The sequence below is a fragment of the Mesitornis unicolor genome, unplaced genomic scaffold, assembly GCF_000695765.1.
Source record: "Mesitornis unicolor isolate BGI_N332 unplaced genomic scaffold, ASM69576v1 scaffold11994, whole genome shotgun sequence".
NCBI classification, from domain to species: Eukaryota; Metazoa; Chordata; class Aves; order Mesitornithiformes; family Mesitornithidae; genus Mesitornis; species Mesitornis unicolor.
Genome location: NW_010180813.1, coordinates 16,832 through 35,285, shown reverse-complemented (window position 1 = coordinate 35,285; position 18,454 = coordinate 16,832). Strand labels below are relative to the sequence as shown.

Below are 18,454 nucleotides of genomic sequence, written 5' to 3'. Positions count from 1 at the left end.
CATGAGAAGATGGCTGGGGGTTGGTTTGGGTTTCATCTTTCCTTAATTTTATTTTCTTTATAGATTTCTCCAGATGCTTCCTGGCACCGCAGCGCATTTGAGAAAGGCTTTGCCTCTCAACGAGTTGGGTGCCCATGGGACATTTCAGACAAGGAGTGGTAGATGATGACAGCTTTGTGTGGGAAGAGGAGAAGAGCAGAACGGTGGCACTAAAGCAGCTTCAATTATTCCCCATTTCCTGGGGATCAAGGAAGAAAGTGGCATCTTGGCAGACCACTGGTCTGTCACCATCAAAGAGGGCAGAGCCCATGCCCAGGGGCTAATGGTCCAGGGGCTTTGGGGCTCCAAGACAGTCAGAGGGCTCAGTGCAGGCAGAGGTACAGTCGCCCTGGGGCAGAGAGTGGTACAGGAGGTGGGAGAGGAGGCAGAGCATCGTGGGGTCTCATGGCTTCTGTTTCTGAGTGCTGTAGAAGTGGGTTGGACTGGCTGGTGGAGAGCAGGAGCACAGGTCACAGGGCACCTGGAAAGCAGAAAAACCCTGTGGGAGGCAGCTGGAGGCTGAGTGAGCTGTTTGCACAGTGCCTGGCAGGCCTGGGGCACGCACAACTGCAGCACAAAAACAGCAACGGCCCCTTGAAAACCACAGAAATACTTCTCAGGGACCCTGTAAACCCCAGAATGCTCTTCAGGGATCTGCAAATGATGGCAAGGAAAAGCCAACTCACATAAGTTATGTCAAATTTCTAAAGGGGAATCACTGTTTAACTGGAAAATCTATAAGGACTGAAAAACAAAATCAGCCTGGAAAACAGTGTGGCCAATCTACAGGCTTCCCCTTCTTGCTTTCTGCTGAGATTATCACCACAGACCAGCCCTTGCTTGCCCTCTCCTGTAATCTGACTTCCAGGGATGCTCCTTATAGTATAGGCTGCCCAGCAGAACAACACTTCTGCATAACTCCGCTCCCATCCTGGGAGTGATCATTTGCAACATGCAAAAACCCTTGGACACCTCCTCCAGACTGGCAGGTGCCAGCGAGTCGTTCATCCTCTTTGTCAAGGCTGCAGGGATCTCCACAGGAAGCGGATTGAGGGAGCTGTGTTTGTGCTCTCCGTGCCTCTAAACCGCAGGGAGCAGAGGTTTGGCGGGTTTCTGCACGCACTCTGCCACAGCTGAGCAGCCACAGGGGTCCCCAGGTGCTGACAGTGACTTTACCACGCACTTGGACATCCTCACTCCCGTGTCAGGAGCTGAGCAAACAAAGGACTGGTGCCTTCATAAGAGAGGTGCACAATGACTCAGATGGTGAGGGGGAAATCTCTGACAATATGTAAGCAAATGATGGGTTGCTCCATCTGCCCAGATGTCCTTGCTGCCCTGGGGAGGAACCAGTCCATCTGCTCCATCACTGAGCTTTGTGATATCTCTCTCCACAAAGGTCCTTTGGAGGCTGTTGGATTTGGGGTTATGATATTAAGTGTTGTTAGAAGAAACCCACCCAGAATCCCAGGAGAATAGGCCCGAGAGACCTCGCCCAGTCCACCTACTCCATCCTATACTTATGTCTTACCCCATCTTTGCCAAACCAGTTCTTAAAAAGACCTCCAGGAATGGATACGCCACATGTCCCCAGACAACCCATTCCAGTGAGTCACTAATCATTACTGGTAGAAATGAGTGTCTAACCTGCTGCATTTAAGCCTATTACCCCTTGTCCCATTCATCACTGGATTGCTCCATTCCTTTCTGCAACAGTTGCTTCTGTATGTGAAGACTGCTGAGGTGTCCCACCACTGCACTGATCCACCTCTTGGACCCCAGCCCAGAAGCAGCACACTGACCTTGTACAAACAGGTAATATTGTCATCTTTTCCTCCATTTGTCTCCAGTCTTCTTCCCCTGTCCATGTGTGCTGGTGTTCCTGTGGTGCCACCTCAGCTGGCTCTCCAGTGCGTTCACCTGGTGGGGACGAGAAAGCAGCAGCTCTAAGAGGAGTCCACACCATTGCACAGATAATCTTTAACCTGTCCCAAATACAAGAAGAAAGTGCCAGCTCCAGTTACCTTCACTGAGGCTCAAACTGGTGTTTTACCCTGCAGGTGTAGAGGTCTGAGCTCACAAAGCTCAGCTTCATCTCTTCTCTCCCTACTCTACCTCGTTTCTACCTCCTGCTAGCTCCCTTTGATCAGATGGGTCCTCCTGGCTCTGGAGGACACTGAAGTTGCTGAGGCTGCCCGTAGCAAATAGCTAAATCCCACTCCTGGGGTGACTTCATGGGAGACAAACACAGGGGCACAAAGTTTTACCTGTTTGCGTAGGGAAGCGACTGTCTTCTCCAGTTCAACCACGAGGGACTCGAGATGCTCTCTGGAGGAAGGGCTTGGAGAAGGCACCTCATTTCTGGGGTCAGGGATAAAAAGTGAAAGGGATTATGCAAACGGCAGCTTCCTGGATGAGAGAATCATTCTGCCTCCTCGAACATCAGCCTCCAAGTAAGCACCAAACAGAAGTGCCCAACTCCCAGATCTACCTGCCAAGAGATGCTAACCAAACAGCCACTCAGCCCAGATATTTAAATATCGGAGCTAGGCTCTGTGCTAAAGCATTGGAGGGCTTTGACCGAGCTCAGCATCTATCTACTGAAACACCCGTGACCTCCAGACCTCTGCCGAATGCCAGTTTCAAAGGCCTGAATGAAACTTTTCTTGTGCTTCATAAAACGGAGGTAAAAGAAGTGGTGATACTACACCTGGGGAAGGCAGGCTTATGCTTGGCAGGGTTTTCCTCTGGGTAGCTGAAGCCAGGAGACCTCTTGCTTCGGAACCGCTGAGAAAGAGCCCTGAATTGCCCACGTGTCTGGCAGTCTTGGGAAGGAAGGGAAAGTTTGCAGTGAACATTCGTGTTTAAAGCAGAACCATGTGGTTTGGAGGCAGCACAAGGCAGCGCTGCCCTCCTTCACCATCCACCCTTGACACATCTTATGCTGGAGGGGAAGAGGCGGCAACAAAGGCGTGTAACAGGGCATGCATCATGCATGAATTCCCACGTCTCAGCAAGCCATCTGTACCCAGAATATAGCACAAAGAGACCATGGCAGAATTTGTGGTTTAATGGCAGAGTTTTACAGACTCCCAGATGAATCTGTAAAGGGATACATGGCGGGGAGCTATGCCTATGTCTTGCTTCAGTCTCTGCCCCAGGCATGAATTCTTGGCTGCTGCCAGAGACAGAAGCCCTCAGCAAGGTGGACCTTTGGCCAGATTCAATGAAGATAACAGGCTTCCTAGAGAGGTGGACAATGCCCCAAGCCTGTCAGTGTTTAAGAGGCATTTGGACAATACCCTTAATAATTAGCTTTACCTTTTGGTCAGCCCTGAAGTGGTCAGGCAGTTGGACTAGATGATCATTGCAGGTCCCTTCCAACTGAACTAGTCTATTTATTCTGTTCTATTTCATTTCTATTTCTATTCTCCTCTTTACATCCATTTGCTGACACACGGTTCTCATGGTGCAGCATGAAAACAGCTCCCAGCATTTCCTATAAGCTGATGGCATGTGACAAATGCCACCCAGAGCCATCCCCACATCAGTCGGTGCTACAGCAGTCACCTGCCTTACCCTCACAACAGTCCTGCCACAAGCGGAGATCCACCACGGGAATCTCTTCACAGCCCACCATGCCCTGTGGGTACGATGCCACCTGGAAGACATCTCTCTGGAGCTGATGGATGTGGTCGCTGTTGTCACAGATGACACGAGCAAGGGACGTCTGCCTGATCTGAGTCAGCTGCGCCGGTGTGAAGACTCCAGGGTTCTCATACCAAAATCTGCAGTGGAGTATAATCACAGCGTGACTCAGAAGTGGGAGAGGAGAATGGGGAGCAAGGCTGGGAGAGGAAGAAGAGTTCTCCTACATCTGTGTGGCAGCATCCACCCCTAAAAAGGAGCTTTTATTCTGGTGTCAGGCAGCTGCAAACACAAACTGCCCTTTTCTGAACCCATGAACCCCCGTGAGCTCCTGGCTGGAGCTGCAGGGTGCCACCACCCACAGGTACAGCCCCTGGCAGGGGAACCCCAAGGCTCTGCTGTAGCAGGCTGGGACACAGGTGAGCAATGCTCCTGCCCTAAGTGCATCACCAGGCAAAGACAAATCTCATTCACACAAGCACCAAATAGGGATTAGAAGGAAGCTCCTGCCAAAATTCTAACATTTTCAGGAGATGTTGGGCACATCCTCAATGGTGCCCAGTGTCCTGCAGTGAAATAAGAACCATTAAATCAGGAAAGGGCACATTGACAGTAACTGTGGCAAGTGCTTTTGCAAATGGACAGAAAGGACCCTTCCTTGTACTATTAAACAAGAAATAATTGAAAATTACAGGTCCTGATCCTCTCTGTAGGGAGCAAATCCCCCCAAAACAGAATAGTAAAGACTTTGGGTTGACTCTGATGATAATACCTGTCTCCATCTCTCAGCCTTCTGAACTGCGTTGTTAACAGGCACATCAGCGTTGGCCCAACTCTGGTACCAGGGACAAGATCCTCCACCATCAGTGCTGGAAACAGGTCAATATTTTTGGTAGTGCCATATAAACTGCAAGATAAAAGATATATTTCTTAAAAGTTAAAAGACTACCGAAGAGTGGAGATAGAACAAATCTGATCACATTGTAGGAATTTGTATGCAAGGAACTCATCTGGACAAAATTTACAATGGTCTCATTAAAAAGACAATGGGATAAAGGTGGCCTTGGAAAGAGGCAGCCAGTGCAGATAGGATGCGCTTCAGCCTCACTGGAAAATAGCTCCAAGGCTCAATCTGCTCCCAAACTACACCACGGCAGTGCCTGATGACATTCAGCCCAGAAACAGCCTGATCACTTGGAGAGACCTCATTTGTCTTATCCCATTCTTAAACCACAGCTATTACCCTATCTTAACATCTGTGGGCAGCAATATCTGGGAAGGTTACTGGATGGGTATTCTGGGATAAGCAGACTTTTCACTGACTGCTCTCCAGGGATTTTGATGCTTCCAAGTCCAGGCTACAGTACCTCCTGAGCTTTTCCCTGATTTCCAAGTTCTTGATCTCATTTCTGAGGTCCTCAAACTCCTGTGCAGATGAGAGGTTGCAGAAGACCCTGAAGTCGTTGTAAGGTGGGATGCCATGGTCTCGCCCTCTCTGGATGTTGATAGCGGCCAAATCCAGTGAGACGGAGTGTGCCATGGAGAAGAGTTTCTCTGTCAGCTCCATGTTGAGGAGTTCGGAGGGGACTCGCATTTTCCCAGGAACCCCAAACAGCCCACGGAGGAGGGGGTCGATCCCACCCTCCTGTGTGATCCTGAAAGGGGAGAAGAAGGCCTTGTGCAGGGGGATGTGGCCTTGGCGGATGGGCTGAAAGGTTTCGTTCAGCCGGTAGAGGATTGGGTTGATCAAGGTGTGCCCGAAGCGGAAGGCAGCAGTGGCAAAGGCATTGAGAATCCCCGCATTAATGTTGGGGTTGTAGCCTTTGTACTCGCCCAGCATCTTCATCCCAGCTTCCCCAAGGACCTTGGGGAGCCACTGGGCATAGGTGATATGCTGCATCTGGGCACCCACAATCTTCCGTGCCTCATGATAGAGGAGGTCTCCATCCCAGTGGGGATTGAGGGCTGACAGCTCTGTGGCGACACGGTTGTGCTCCCTGAACCAAAGCGTGTGCATGGCCGTGAGACCCAGCTGCTCATTGGCACGGTGGTCTCCTGCCAGGAAGCACGGCACGGGGCTCTCGTTCTCATCTCTCATGCACTCCGTGGGTGGCCCCACTGAGAAGGGAAGGAGATGCTTCCCTGAGCTGGGCACAACTTGTCCTTGCTTCAGCAGCCCATTTTGGCTGCTCAGATCCCGCAGCTCCCGTGATTCCTGCTCTGTGCTGCCATAAACGTTGGAGGCATCGATGTAAGACGTCAAGTGGTTGATCTGCTCCCTGGCGTAGACAGAGTTCATCAGCAGGGAGGTCATCCCACTGCCGCACACGGGGCTCGAGCGGACAAAGAACATGCAGCGCCCGTTCCTCACGCGGGGGTCGTTGGCAGGGACCATGACAGAGAAGCACGGGGGATCATTGCTGCACACCTCGCTGCAGGGTGCTCCATCTGAGAAGCGGGACATGCTAATGGCTGCCACTGTCTGGTCCATGTCATGGTCCAAAAACTGTCCCCACTGCATGAGCATGTGCGTGAACTGGTCATCAGGGGTGATGGTCTCCGTCCCAACCATGGCAGTGGAGACGAGGCGTGGTAGAGGAAGGGGCAGGTCCCTGGCATCTTCTGCCAAGGAAAACCCCCGGGGAAGGTTAAATCCATTCTGGTAGGCAGGCTTGAGGAGCCTCTGGAAGGCTGTGAGAGACGCACCCCACATCGGGTGCTGGAGGTTGTTGCAAGACCCATCGTGGGTCCTGTACTTCTTGTGGAAGCAGATATCTGAGCAGTTTGGTGTACGGCGGTGGGCAGAGCAGCCCGACAGGTTGGCAATCATGTTCAGGTAGTGAGGGGACACCAAGTCATTGTAACGATAGCCTGCAGAAGGAAAGGCAGAGCACCAGGTCAGACCACAGCTATTCAGTTCCTAATTCCCCATGTAAAGGCTCTGCGAGAAACCCACTGGCGAGATGGCCAGGATAGGCACAGGAAGGCCAGATCTCTGACCATGGTGTTGTGATGTAATATATGAAAGGTCAAATGAGGCATGGTGTCATATCAGGCCCACAGAGAAGAAAGGAAGGGGAAAAGAGTTCAGTATAAACCATGTGGAGGTGGAAACCAGAAATGTTGTGACCAGCAGACCAAACTGTGGTGGTGATCTTGGTCTCCATCCCAGTTTATTTTACATCTCTCTGGGTTTTTATTGCAACCACGAGCACCACTGACCATCCAAACCCTACGTGACGAGCAGCAGGGAAGCCGTGGGTGACTGCCAAGGTGCTACGCCACGCAAAAGCGCTGAATAATGCTGCGCTGTGCGGATGCTGACAGGGTGATGGGGAGGAGAGGCTGGCAGCCCGACCAGCCCAGACAGGACCTGCAGCCTGCAGAGAGGCTCCTTGCAGCCAGGCACACAAAAATATTTACAGACCCGAAACGTACACACCTACAACGTGGTGACTCACACGTATAGGTAGGAACATGCAGCATATGGGAATGTCTGTTGTATACAAAGGAAGTCCCAGCTAGCCAGTTTTGGAGTGCAGCTGCTGGATGCTCGTACCTCACGAGGAATTTTTGGTGTTGCATTGCTTTGTTGCTTGTTATCCTGCCTTGAAAAAAAGAACCTGAGTGGCTGGAATGTTGCTGAGTTTGTAGCTAAGAGGGCCAAGTCGTAGAGAGACAGAGGAGCGATGTCCGTCTTCCTCTGCTACAGCACCTCAATACTTCAGAGTTTTCAGTAATTTTCTCATTGCTACTTGGAGGGCAAGAAATATCTCTGTCCACGATGCTGAGAAATCAAAACTCAGATCCACAATTAAGGCTTTCATAGCCAGTCAAGAAATCTTTAGCAAAATGGGGCACAGAACCACTTCCCTGAGTACCAGGTTGGTGTGGTAGCAACTCAACACGAGCCCTCCAGCTGCTATGAAAACCATGAGAGCATTGCAACCCAGACAACACATTCTTACCACACCCAAATTTGCACTTTTTAAACTTTCCAGATATCTACACATTGTCATTTTAATTTAATCCTATGCACAAAGTTAAGAAGGAAAATCAAATCTTTCCTACCTGTGACGTTCATATCCACGATCAGACCTTGCTGCACATGTTCCTGAATCAGCTGCAAGGTCCTCTCGAAGATCTCACCTGCCCTGGCCGTTTCAAGGGTGTAGGGGTCCCGGGGGTAACGGAAGAGAGCCAGCAAGTCATTGGGGGTCTTGGGGCGCCTGTGTCCAGGAGTTAGAAGAGATACAGGAACATTAAGATTAAGAAACTCTGCTCAGAGCAGGCAGCAGGAGGCAGGCTCTAAGCCTGGGCTGCTGATTGACCCCCAAAACCAGTGTGTAAGACTGATGTCGCTTGCCTGCATATTGCAAGATGATGAAAGAAAGGATATTTCCCCCCAGGAAAATATACATATTTAATTTTCTCAGCATTTCTGTTTTATTTTGTTTTGTTTGTGCTTTTTTCTGCTATAGTAATTTATTTTTCACTTTTCAGCAGTTGAAACCCAGAGGTTTTGGGCTTAATACAAACTATTTATCTTTTCAATAAAAACATATATTGATGTGAAAGAGAAGGGAATTACCATTCACTCAGGAAGTCATTTTTCACTCAGGAAATGGTTAGAATTACATTACTATTTTTGTTCACCCTACACAAAGTCAGTTGCATTTATAAAATGGCAATGCTGATTATTTTATTTTCTATGCACTGTCTCTGGAGCCAACTCCAGCTGCCAAAATGTGTGTTACTGATATAAGTGACATAAGAGCTGATATTTGCATATCGAGATTTTCCAAAATCCCAAATGCCTATTATGAAGCTCTGACACATCCTTACGTGGTGCAGCTTCAACCTCCAATACCCAAAAACAATACTGTAGTTTTCATTTGTGGATTGTCAACAATAAAATGAGATTTGAGAAAGCTTCATTCATCATCTTTTTTTCTCTCTTTTCTGTTTCAAGACTCAGATCGCAGCGCTTCATGCACTTACTTGCTGAACAGCTCAGTGCGTGTTGAGTTGATGGCGTGGTCCACGCTGCTGATGGCTTCCCGTAGTGATGTGGCTACAAACGTGTCGCCGCTCCGACCGACGTCCGTGGCTTTCCAAAGCAGAAAGAAAACCCAAAACATTCTAAATTTACTTTGATACTAATTTGTCTTCCAAGCTCAAGCAAATCTGCATATCCATACAAGCCCTGTAGCAACTCCACTGCGGGTCAAACTCTGTTTCCATTTGCAACATCAACACCATTAGAAGTATTTTTGGGGTTTTTTTTATTAGAAATAGGTATTCTGAAGAAGAAATTAACTGCCTGAAAAAGAAGGTGACCTTTTTCAGGAGATTGCTGTGGAATACATATTCAGTGTTTGCTCCTGTACAGCTTTGCAAATAAATGCCTGGTTTTTAGTCAGTGGTTAAAATGGAAAAAGAAAATGTAAAAATCACAGTAGGTTATCTCAAAGCAATGTATTTACTTCCCACAGGGGAAACTTTTAGAAGACATGAAATTAATTTGTATGTATTGCTTATATATTAATTTTCCATTTGTGGAACACTTCTAATTCAGCTCAGATTTAGTGTTAACACATCAGAAAGCTGTTGTTTGAATACCTATGAAAGTAAACACATGAATTCTTAAAAATTACTACAGGATGCATTTTTGAAGCCAGAGCCTTTGTCACAGCTGAACAAACCAGTTCCTATTTCACTACCGGTGTATGCAATAGCCAGCTGGAAAATGAGGTACCAACCAAGAATAAATCACAGAAATTATCTTAGGAATAATTTCAAGCAACGAAGAAATTTCAGACTATTCTCAGTCCCTTGTATATAATCCCTGTGTAGAAAATGATACTAAATTCATCACAGCTTCCCTAATGCACACAGCAGTGGCCAGAAAACAAGTGACTGATTTCCCATCCCCAAGGGACCAAGAGATCATTTAAACCCCTGTATTCGCAGTGACAATGCTGCTCTCCTTCTCCGTCCCCTGGACTACGGGGTTACGGTCGGACGATGACTTGTGAGCATGTTGGCACATTTTAATCAGTTTTTTCCTCCCAGCAGAGGCAGTGACTCCACAGTTTAAGACAACACCTTTGGCTTTGCAGGGAAGAACCATGGTTCAGCTGAAAAAACAGCGAGGAGCAGCTGGGAGATGCGTGGGCTCACACAACCGAACGGCTGCGATGGTGCTTGTGAGGGACCTGTCTGCAAAGCAGCTAAAGAAATAACTAAGTTATGTGTTCAAAGGGTGAGAGAAGACTGGACAACCACAGGAGATCCCCTACCAGTGATGGTGAGCTGCATAGCACTGGAGGTGAAGCCAAAGGGGTTTCTTGCTATGCACTCGTATCTGCCCTGGTCAGCCACGCCGAGGTCTTGAATGGAAAGGGTCCCGTCTTGGCTTACATGGAACTTGCCACTCTCAGTGATCTGGATACCCTCCTGTTGCACAATCAAACGACAGAAAAGGTGTCAGGGTATGGAAAGCTTCCCCTCATCTCAGCCTTCAGCCTATGCAGCAAACCTGCAAACAGATGCGATGAACTAATGTGGCCACCAGATGTTAGCATTGCTCTTCCAGAGAAACCAGAAAGCACCCCAGGGACATCTGCTCCTGCCTGGACCCTTCTTAACATCTTTCTGCTGCCCTGCCCCAATCTAATGCTTCCTGTGCTGCCCTCCCAGGCTCTTTCCTTCTCCACCCAATGTTGGCTAGAGCCCAGGGCAAGCTGCAAGGTCACCTCCCAGCAGCCCCCTGCACGGTAACTGGGGCGCCAGCATTTTCCCCTGGTTTCTTCTGTGCCCAACTGTGCTCATAGACAGTGAAGGTCACAGGTGTTGTACACACAGCAGGAAAAACCTTGAAGAGCTTTATCTAATGAATTATTGAAAAAAGTAGCCAGGTTGCAATGTGATTGTGAGGGATCGTGGCTTTGCCCCATCAATGCTGGAGCCAGCCACATCATCAAAGTTCCATCAGTGAGAATCCTGGAAATAAGGACAAACTGCTTTGAAAAAAATTCATATTCATTTTTTTTTCCAGGAATAGTCAATCAAGTGTTTCTAACATCCTGGAAGGTCACTGGCTTCAAGTTACTCATTTGGAAAGATGAACAAGAGAAAACAGGAATGTGTGTTGCAAAGCTTTGGGCCTGAGAACGAGCAACATTCTTTTAGACCATTAAAAACCACAAGTCAGTGGAAATGTCGGTCCTTCAATTTTCATCAGAACACAATTTCTCCCATTTCTATTGCACAAACTGATTTAACTGCTTGAGCCAGGAGAGGTATTTAATGGGAGAGGTATTTAATGCCCCCATGGAGGAGCTGCCCTGCTTGCCGCTGATGGGACGTGGTATCATCTCTTACTTTGACCCAGGTTATGGTGGGCCGTGGATCTCCTTGGGCAGTGCAGGTAATGGCAACGTCCTGGCCTGTCTCTGCCACCACGTCTTGGGGGGGATGGAGGAACACGGGTATCACTGCGCAACATGGGGGAAAAACACAACCACAAGAAATCCATCAGAGAAATTTGCCAGCAAAACACCTCAGCATGGGCAAACCAGAGCTGCTGGGGCTCTTTCCATTGTTGCAAGGGCTCTTCAAAGCGGTGTCAGTTCACCCATGCTCTCTGTCTCTCTACCAAGTCCTCTCTAATTTAGGTTCATTATTTTCTGCTCCTGTGTGTCTTTACTTGAGGCAATTACCCAGGAATGCACTGGGTCTCTGTCATTTAAAACCCTTAATTCAAAGGCTTTCTAGAAAAGATGCTCTGGCTGAAACAAGGATCGTGAACTGATTCAGGAATTATGGGATGAGGCTCTCTGGCAAGAGTTAGTCAGGTTTGTTTAAATAACCATATTGATCTTGCTGGTCCTAAACTATTCCGTGAATGTGGTGCTTGAAGTATGAATAATTTCATGTTTCTGGATAAAATTTCCCTCCAGTTGACCATTAGTAAAATTCTGCCACATTTGTGAAAGAGCAGGGACATTTGCTTGTTTATATGGGAACAAAAAAGCAAATTAAAATATGAAAGCATTCCTGTGTGACTTGTATTTTACAAAGAGGCTTGATTTTAGAATATCTAAATTTAGGTTGAGCCTATGACCTGGTAGCTAATGGCTTAGACTGATGTATCCAGAGCCAGAGTTAAATCTTCCTGAGAAGGAATAATTTTGTTTTGCAGAATATTTCATTTAAAAAACACTTACAATTCATTCTGTAGAAATTTAAAACTAGCAAAAGAAAGATTACTAAGAATTTGATTAATACAATTTTTGTAAATTCTCTGATAAAAATCTGTTGTTTCCTTTCCTATACCAAAATAATTTTCTTCCGAACAACTCTCAAGCACATTAAAGGGTCCCACTTTTCACTCAAACAGGCCAGCTATCAGAGCTCATTGGATGGGCATTAAAGGTCATTTCTGACCACATAACCCTTCCCAAGAACTGACACCATCCCATTCCCTGGCCTCACCAGATGTGTTTCATTCCCATGATTTTACTCTTACTACCCTACCAGATAAATTTTCAAGGAAAACTGAAGCAGCTCCTTCCAATTTACAAATGTTGGCATTCTGGAAGCCTCTTTAAAGCTCCCATTGCTCCCAGGAAAACCCCAAATCCCATCCTATAGGAACCAGGGCAACTCCCTGCCTTGTCAGATAGTGTTATTTACCATAATGTTAAATAAATGAGGCACATTTGCCAGCCCTTATTCCCCACAGCTTCCTTCGCTTACCTCGCGGGGTCACTGACAGCTGTACCGCGAGGGTCTTCACGCCGATGGCGCTGATGGCATGGCACTCGTACTGGCCTTGGTCGTGCAAAGCAACCCTCATTACCCGCAGGGTACCCGTGGAGAGGATGCTGTGCCTCCGGTCGCTCGGCAGCGGCCCACCTGGTCAAACAAGCAGTGGGATTTAGTAACTGTCTGTGAGATTTCTCTTCCCATCGCTGGAGGTATCTGTGTGACAGTAAAAAATCTCATTTCCTTCCCAAAATGACATCAGCCACCCTGAAACACCATCTTTATCTTGCTAAGTGAGGAACAGGACAGATGCTGCTCTTTCCACGCCCAGGATTATGACTGAGTTGTCTTGTCTAAGCAACTGGAAAGGAGTTTTTTCGTTCTGGTACCCTTTTCCTTTCCTCATAAACCTTTTCTTAGTGCAAACTGCAGATTTACTGACACCTGGTGGACAGCAAATCTGTGTTCAATTATCCAAACTGGCTGTTCAATCAAATAAATGGAAACATTTAGCATTTGATATTTTTACTTTCTTTGGTTTGGAAACTGCATTGTTTCAATATTTCCTCTATTTAAGGAGAAAAGTTAAAAATTAAAATCCTTTACCCAACCCAAATAAAATTATTAGAACTTCTCAATTTAGTGATTTTTTTTTTCTAATATTCCATTTTCCTTCAAATAAGGGTTTTATTTATTCATCCCAAATACCAAAGGGAATCTGAATCTGAAGAATAAGCATTGCTCCAATCACTTCTCCTCCTGTCTTGTTCTTAGCATGCCCTCTGTGGGAGCGCTGTAAAGCCTGGTTGATCTTTGGATTGTTGGGTGGCCTAGCAAACGTGGTTACAAAGCAGTTATTAAGCTTACTTCCTTTCCACATCTCTAAGAGATATCTTCCAAAATCAGAGCAATGGAGGAAAATATGTTAAAGGAAAAGGAGAACATGCTGGTGGAGGAGAATTTCTTAACTCTGCATCAGGGCTATTGCTGTGGAAGCTGGGATACAATAGCCGTGAATTCTCCACAGCACTAAACCATTAATTATGGCTTGTGAAGCATAAGGAAAAGTTGGAGGGCCTCTGGGCCAAGTGTTATTGGCTTCTGTCCCAGAAAGTGTTGGATGGGATCAGTTCAGTGGAGCCAGTGCTAAAAACCATCAGAGACTTTAAAAGTTCACCACCACCTGTTGGCCCAAAGTGCTTTTTTCTAAGCTAAAAGAAACCTCGGAGGTGTGTCAGCAGTGAACAGTGCTCTTCTGCAACCTGCTCCCCAAGAGGAGCACATTAATTACAATGACAGAGAGCTGGTACCTGGTGATATCCACTGACTTTTCAAAGGTTGGAAGCCACCACAGAAGGAAGTTCTTTCCATGGGTTTCATGCTGATGAAAACCAGCACACTCCTTCCTTCTGACACCATGACTGAGTGTGTCAAAGACCTAAGAGGCTCCCTCCTCAGCGCTAAACATCATCTTTGGTGATCTACAACACACCCCCTAGCAGGACCAGGTCTGTGATTGATCACCATCTGTCCTGTGTCACCACTGCAAGTCCTCGCCCTGGGCCATCAGCTCAGCTGCTCTCACCCCATGGACGGTGGCATGGGAGAGAAAGAAATCACGAGTCAAGCGAGGCAGTACCTGCCCTTGTCCAGGCAATCACGGGTGGAGGGTGACCCTCAGCAGAGCAGGGGAAATCCACGCTTTGTCCCTCAGTCACTGTCTGATCCGTGGGGATGAGGAGAAACCTGGGAGAATCTGGAGGGGAAAGCAATGACTGAGCGGCATGAAAAACTCAGGCAGCAAACTCAGGTTAATTCTCAGTTCATGGGAGCAAAACCAGTCACAGACACCCACCCTGACTAAGCACTTTATCCCAGAAACTTCATCAGCCTGAGACTCCTCACCTTGCACTATGATCCTCGCTGTCGCCTGGATGGATCCCTCGGTGTTGCTGGCATTGCAGTTGTACTGCCCCTGGTCCAAGAAGGTGACGTTCTGGATGAAGAGTCCTCCAGAGCTGGTGATAGTGAAACGGGAATCCTGTGGTAAAGGAGATCCTGTGCCGAGGGTCCAGCTGATGCGAGGGTGAGGGTGCCCAGAGACCCCGCACTCCAAGGTGACGCTTTCCCCAATCAGCACTTCAGTGTTCTGTGGCTGGATCACGAAAGTGGGCTTGGCTGGAAGGAAATGAGTGCTTCAGAAACCAGAACCTCTGCTGTCTGCTCAATTTTGGGCAGAAATCGCTTGGATTCCTCATGCAACCCAGCCAGCAGTCACCTGGCTCTTCTCTGACCTCTAAATCCTCACTGTGAGTAATTTCCCCAGCACTGCTTCTTCCTACCACTTTCCTACCCTGGTTACTTATTGCTGGAGCATCCCTACCCCACATCCCCTTAACCCTTGGTACCTCTGTGCTGCAGAATTCATCCCAGCCTCCAAACTCCCTCCCCAGCCCCTTCAATCTCTAAACCCCCAGTTTCCCACTCCCGTGAAGGAACCCCCTCAAGCCCAGACCATGCTACGCTGTTATAGCCACTCTCTGCCCAACCCGAGCTGGGCCTTCAAGGGGTGCACAAGGCTCAATTACATGGGGTGCCAAAATAGCGCAGCACGACTTCTTGTGTCTTGACCTCCCCGGCTACATTCTTGGCCATGCACTGGTAGATGCCTTTGTCCGACTCCTTGGTGTTCTGGATCATCAAGGTACCATCGTGCAGCAGGTTCAGGCGGTTGTCGTCTTTCATGTCAATCTTGTTACTGAAAGACAGCCACAAACAGGCAAATGATGAGAGGAGTAAAGACTTGGTGGTCTTCCCTCGAGCTACTGGGGGAGTGGTGGAGCTTTGCATGCATTGCAGGAAGTTGATGTTCCTTGGAGCGGTTCTGAGACTTCATGAAATTTATAGCAAGAGTTATGATTTGCAGCACTGAACTTCAGCTCCAGCTCTGATTTACTCCCTGGGTGAGCTCCTTTTTTCTCTCACCACTGATTACATATGACATTTACAGCCCATCAGGAAAGCGCACTGTTCCCATGCAATAGCATCATTGCTATTCTCAAGGCATCTAGGCCTAGAAAGCTTGTTCTCATTATTTACTAAGTGTAAATATAATAATGAATTAATATTGTTATTGTGTGCAGCCATTTCTATTCCAACAGGCTCAAAGGCCTCAGGGGGGCAAAAATCTCTGAGTAAGTCACTGTGGGACCCCCGCACAGCTTGGACTCCAACCCAACCCAAGAGCTGCGAAACATCTTCCTTCATTCTCCAATGACCTGCGACTCCTGGATCCCAGCCCACGGCAGAAGGTCCCACTGCTGTGTCCCATTTGTCCCAGCACGAAGGAATCTTGGATGCCTGCAGATGATTGAAAAGGGGGAAGAGACTTCGCCCCCTAGGAAAAAAGGCTGAATCAACTACGCAAAATAATGTGCTTGCTGGGCATTTATTTAATTCCCTTGATGTCTCCTTGCTCTGGTCGTATCTCGTTTGTGGAACATTTATTATCATTACCCCCCTTACAATGCTGTCTTTGGGAGTCTGCCAGCATTTCCCTAACAAAACCTTCCTTCCCGGGGAACTTAACTCAGCCATAAACTTTTGCTCTGTGCTGAAACTGCCTGGTGAGGAGTCAGCAGAAGAAGCATACATTGATCATTTTTATTAATAACTGAGTCCTGTTCAGGCTCCCAAAACCAAGAAGCTCGTAAAGCAGCAAAGTAACTTCACTGCCACAGTGGGCAACTGCTTGAGCACAGAATATTTTATTATGTAGCATTTCCCAGAAACACTTTGGCATCTAGCATAACCATATATTTTTTCCATGTTGCTGTACAGAATGATAATCTTTGCACGGTCTGTCTTTCAGTGGAGACCAGTGATTTTTCCCTTTGAAAATGAGCCATTCCCCCAGCACACTAGACCATCAGTGAGAAAAACCTAGAGACTAGAAGCATTTCAGCAGTTAATAAACAGCAAGCATGGTGGCTTAGAGCAACATGAAATACTAATTTTATTTTATTTTCTGATCAAAAGACAATTGCTTTTAGCCTGCAGAGTATGTTTATGGGAAAGTTATAAGCTCTTGGAATCCATTACAAATGCAGATGAAAGCACCACTTGGATGACGTGGTCACCAGAGAATGCAATTAAAAGGAAGGTAAATACAACCCATGGAATATCCATGTCTTTTTTTTTTATTTAATGTTGTGTGAAACAGCTTTTGTAATTACAGGCAGTCACTGAAGAGCTTGGTGCTTGAAAATCTTTGCTACCCCAGGGCTCAATGTGTGTGACTTACTTGTTGTGCAGCCAAATAATTGCAGGCTTTGGGTTGCCTTCTGCCCTGCAGGTGAAATAAACTGTGTTTCCCAAGAGGACATCGACATCGTGGGGTTCTGAGGTTATGCGAGGCCTCTCTGCAAAAGACCAATTTAACACAACCCAGTCTAGAACAGCACAAAACCACCTACAGCCCAACTGGGTGTAGTGGGTCATGCAGCTCTCTGCAAATCACAGCGCTTCCCTTTCGACAGGATTTCATTCATTATGTCCCTAATTCATCGGCCGATCCCCATCCAGCCAAGCCTTTCACTATGTGCTTCACTTTAAGATGTACTCAAGCACTAAGCAAGTTAAGCACTTAAAGGATGTGCTAAAATAGGAAGGAATTTATGTACACGATCTGGAGCGCTTGATCTTGGTTCAGCAGAACACTTAGCCACCTAACAATCTGTATGCTCACCAGTAATCCAGTAAAACCAGCTGGATTTTTCATAAGATTAAGTGAGAACCTGCCACTTTCTCCAGCGGAAGGTCTGTGCCCTTACTCCTTAGACCATCAGTTAATGGCTTGGCACCATGTCTCCAGTGGCAATGTCAGTGCGGGACAAAATCCACCCCAGCCCAGGTACAAAATGCCAATCCAGCACAGATTTGCTCTGCAGGTTCACATCTGCTAAAAAGTGGTGGGTTAAGTTGGTGCCAGCAGGCTTGGTAGGGACTCAGATATCAGCTGCCTGCATCGTTAGAGCTTTACGCTGAATTATGCATCATTTGTCTTCCCCAGCTGGCACAATACCAGCGCAAAAGCCTAATGCCAGCAAAATCTTCCCACCAGGTGCTCTGGCTAATTTGACAGACACCCCAGTGTGTGCCCATGCCTAAACCAGAACAAATTTACATTAGTGGCGGTACCGTGGCACCGGGTGTGTGCAGGGACAGCTCGTTGTGCAGCACATCCACTTGCGGTCCCACTCCACGTGTCCCCAGCTGCTTTCTCTAGGCCCTTTCTATTCCCCCTCCCTTCGAGGTTACAGACCCACTTGTGCCCTCTTTGCATGGCTGTGCCCTAAATAATGCTATGAAATGGTCAAGATTTTAAAAGAAATAATACAATCATAGGAGAAAAGCAGAATTCAAGGGAGAACTCTTCAAAATCCAGCTGATCTCACACATCTGGCTTATGCACACAGCTGGACTGGCACATCCAGAAGGGATGCTAAGAGCAGGCCTGGGGGAGTGGGAACATCTCAAACTGACTCTCTCAGCAGTGAAGTATCAGGGAACCACAGCCAACGCTTGTGCCACCCTCTGCTGCTGCCTGCACTTAAAAGTTGGAGTTTTGTCTTTTTCTATATGAAATACTTAACGTTGGATTATTTCAGAACAAAACTTTTCATTTCCAAATGGCATTTTTCAGTGAGCAATTATGTAAATTTAAAGAATAACAGCTTAACAAACACAATACATTACCACAGTGAAACAAAGCATTCAGCCACACATCTACTATGCTTTTGCTTAGGTTTTCCACTGTGTTTCCAGCCATTGCAGTTCAGGCCAATGCAGGACATTTCTTCTGGTTGCTGGTTTAACCACTGACCCCAGCAGGTCCTTTACTGGTCCTACTCTATCTAAAACCCTGCCAGCCAAAACAGAGCTGCCTTCAACCTCACCATGACCATCAGGAGGGAGGAAGCAGGATGCTGGAGCA

The 18,454-nt window shown here is 47.3% G+C and overlaps 1 protein-coding gene across 1 annotated transcript in view; it reads right to left on the bottom strand.

The window, feature by feature from the left end:
• Positions 1–1,839: 1,839 nt before the first annotated feature.
• Positions 1,840–18,454, bottom strand: part of PXDNL (peroxidasin homolog (Drosophila)-like) — a gene marked incomplete at its 5' end in the record, with an annotated part of 30,174 nt that continues 13,559 nt past the window's right edge. The window contains 15 exons of the mRNA XM_010183204.1: positions 1,840–1,959; positions 2,307–2,400; positions 2,750–2,864; positions 3,619–3,827; positions 4,460–4,594; positions 5,055–6,558; positions 7,759–7,916; positions 8,689–8,797; positions 9,990–10,146; positions 11,074–11,186; positions 12,451–12,609; positions 14,099–14,215; positions 14,365–14,637; positions 15,048–15,217; positions 16,763–16,880. Coding sequence (XP_010181506.1) covers positions 1,864–1,959; positions 2,307–2,400; positions 2,750–2,864; positions 3,619–3,827; positions 4,460–4,594; positions 5,055–6,558; positions 7,759–7,916; positions 8,689–8,797; positions 9,990–10,146; positions 11,074–11,186; positions 12,451–12,609; positions 14,099–14,215; positions 14,365–14,637; positions 15,048–15,217; positions 16,763–16,880 — 3,527 coding nt within the window. The remainder of the gene's footprint in view (positions 1,960–2,306; positions 2,401–2,749; positions 2,865–3,618; positions 3,828–4,459; positions 4,595–5,054; positions 6,559–7,758; positions 7,917–8,688; positions 8,798–9,989; positions 10,147–11,073; positions 11,187–12,450; positions 12,610–14,098; positions 14,216–14,364; positions 14,638–15,047; positions 15,218–16,762; positions 16,881–18,454) is intronic.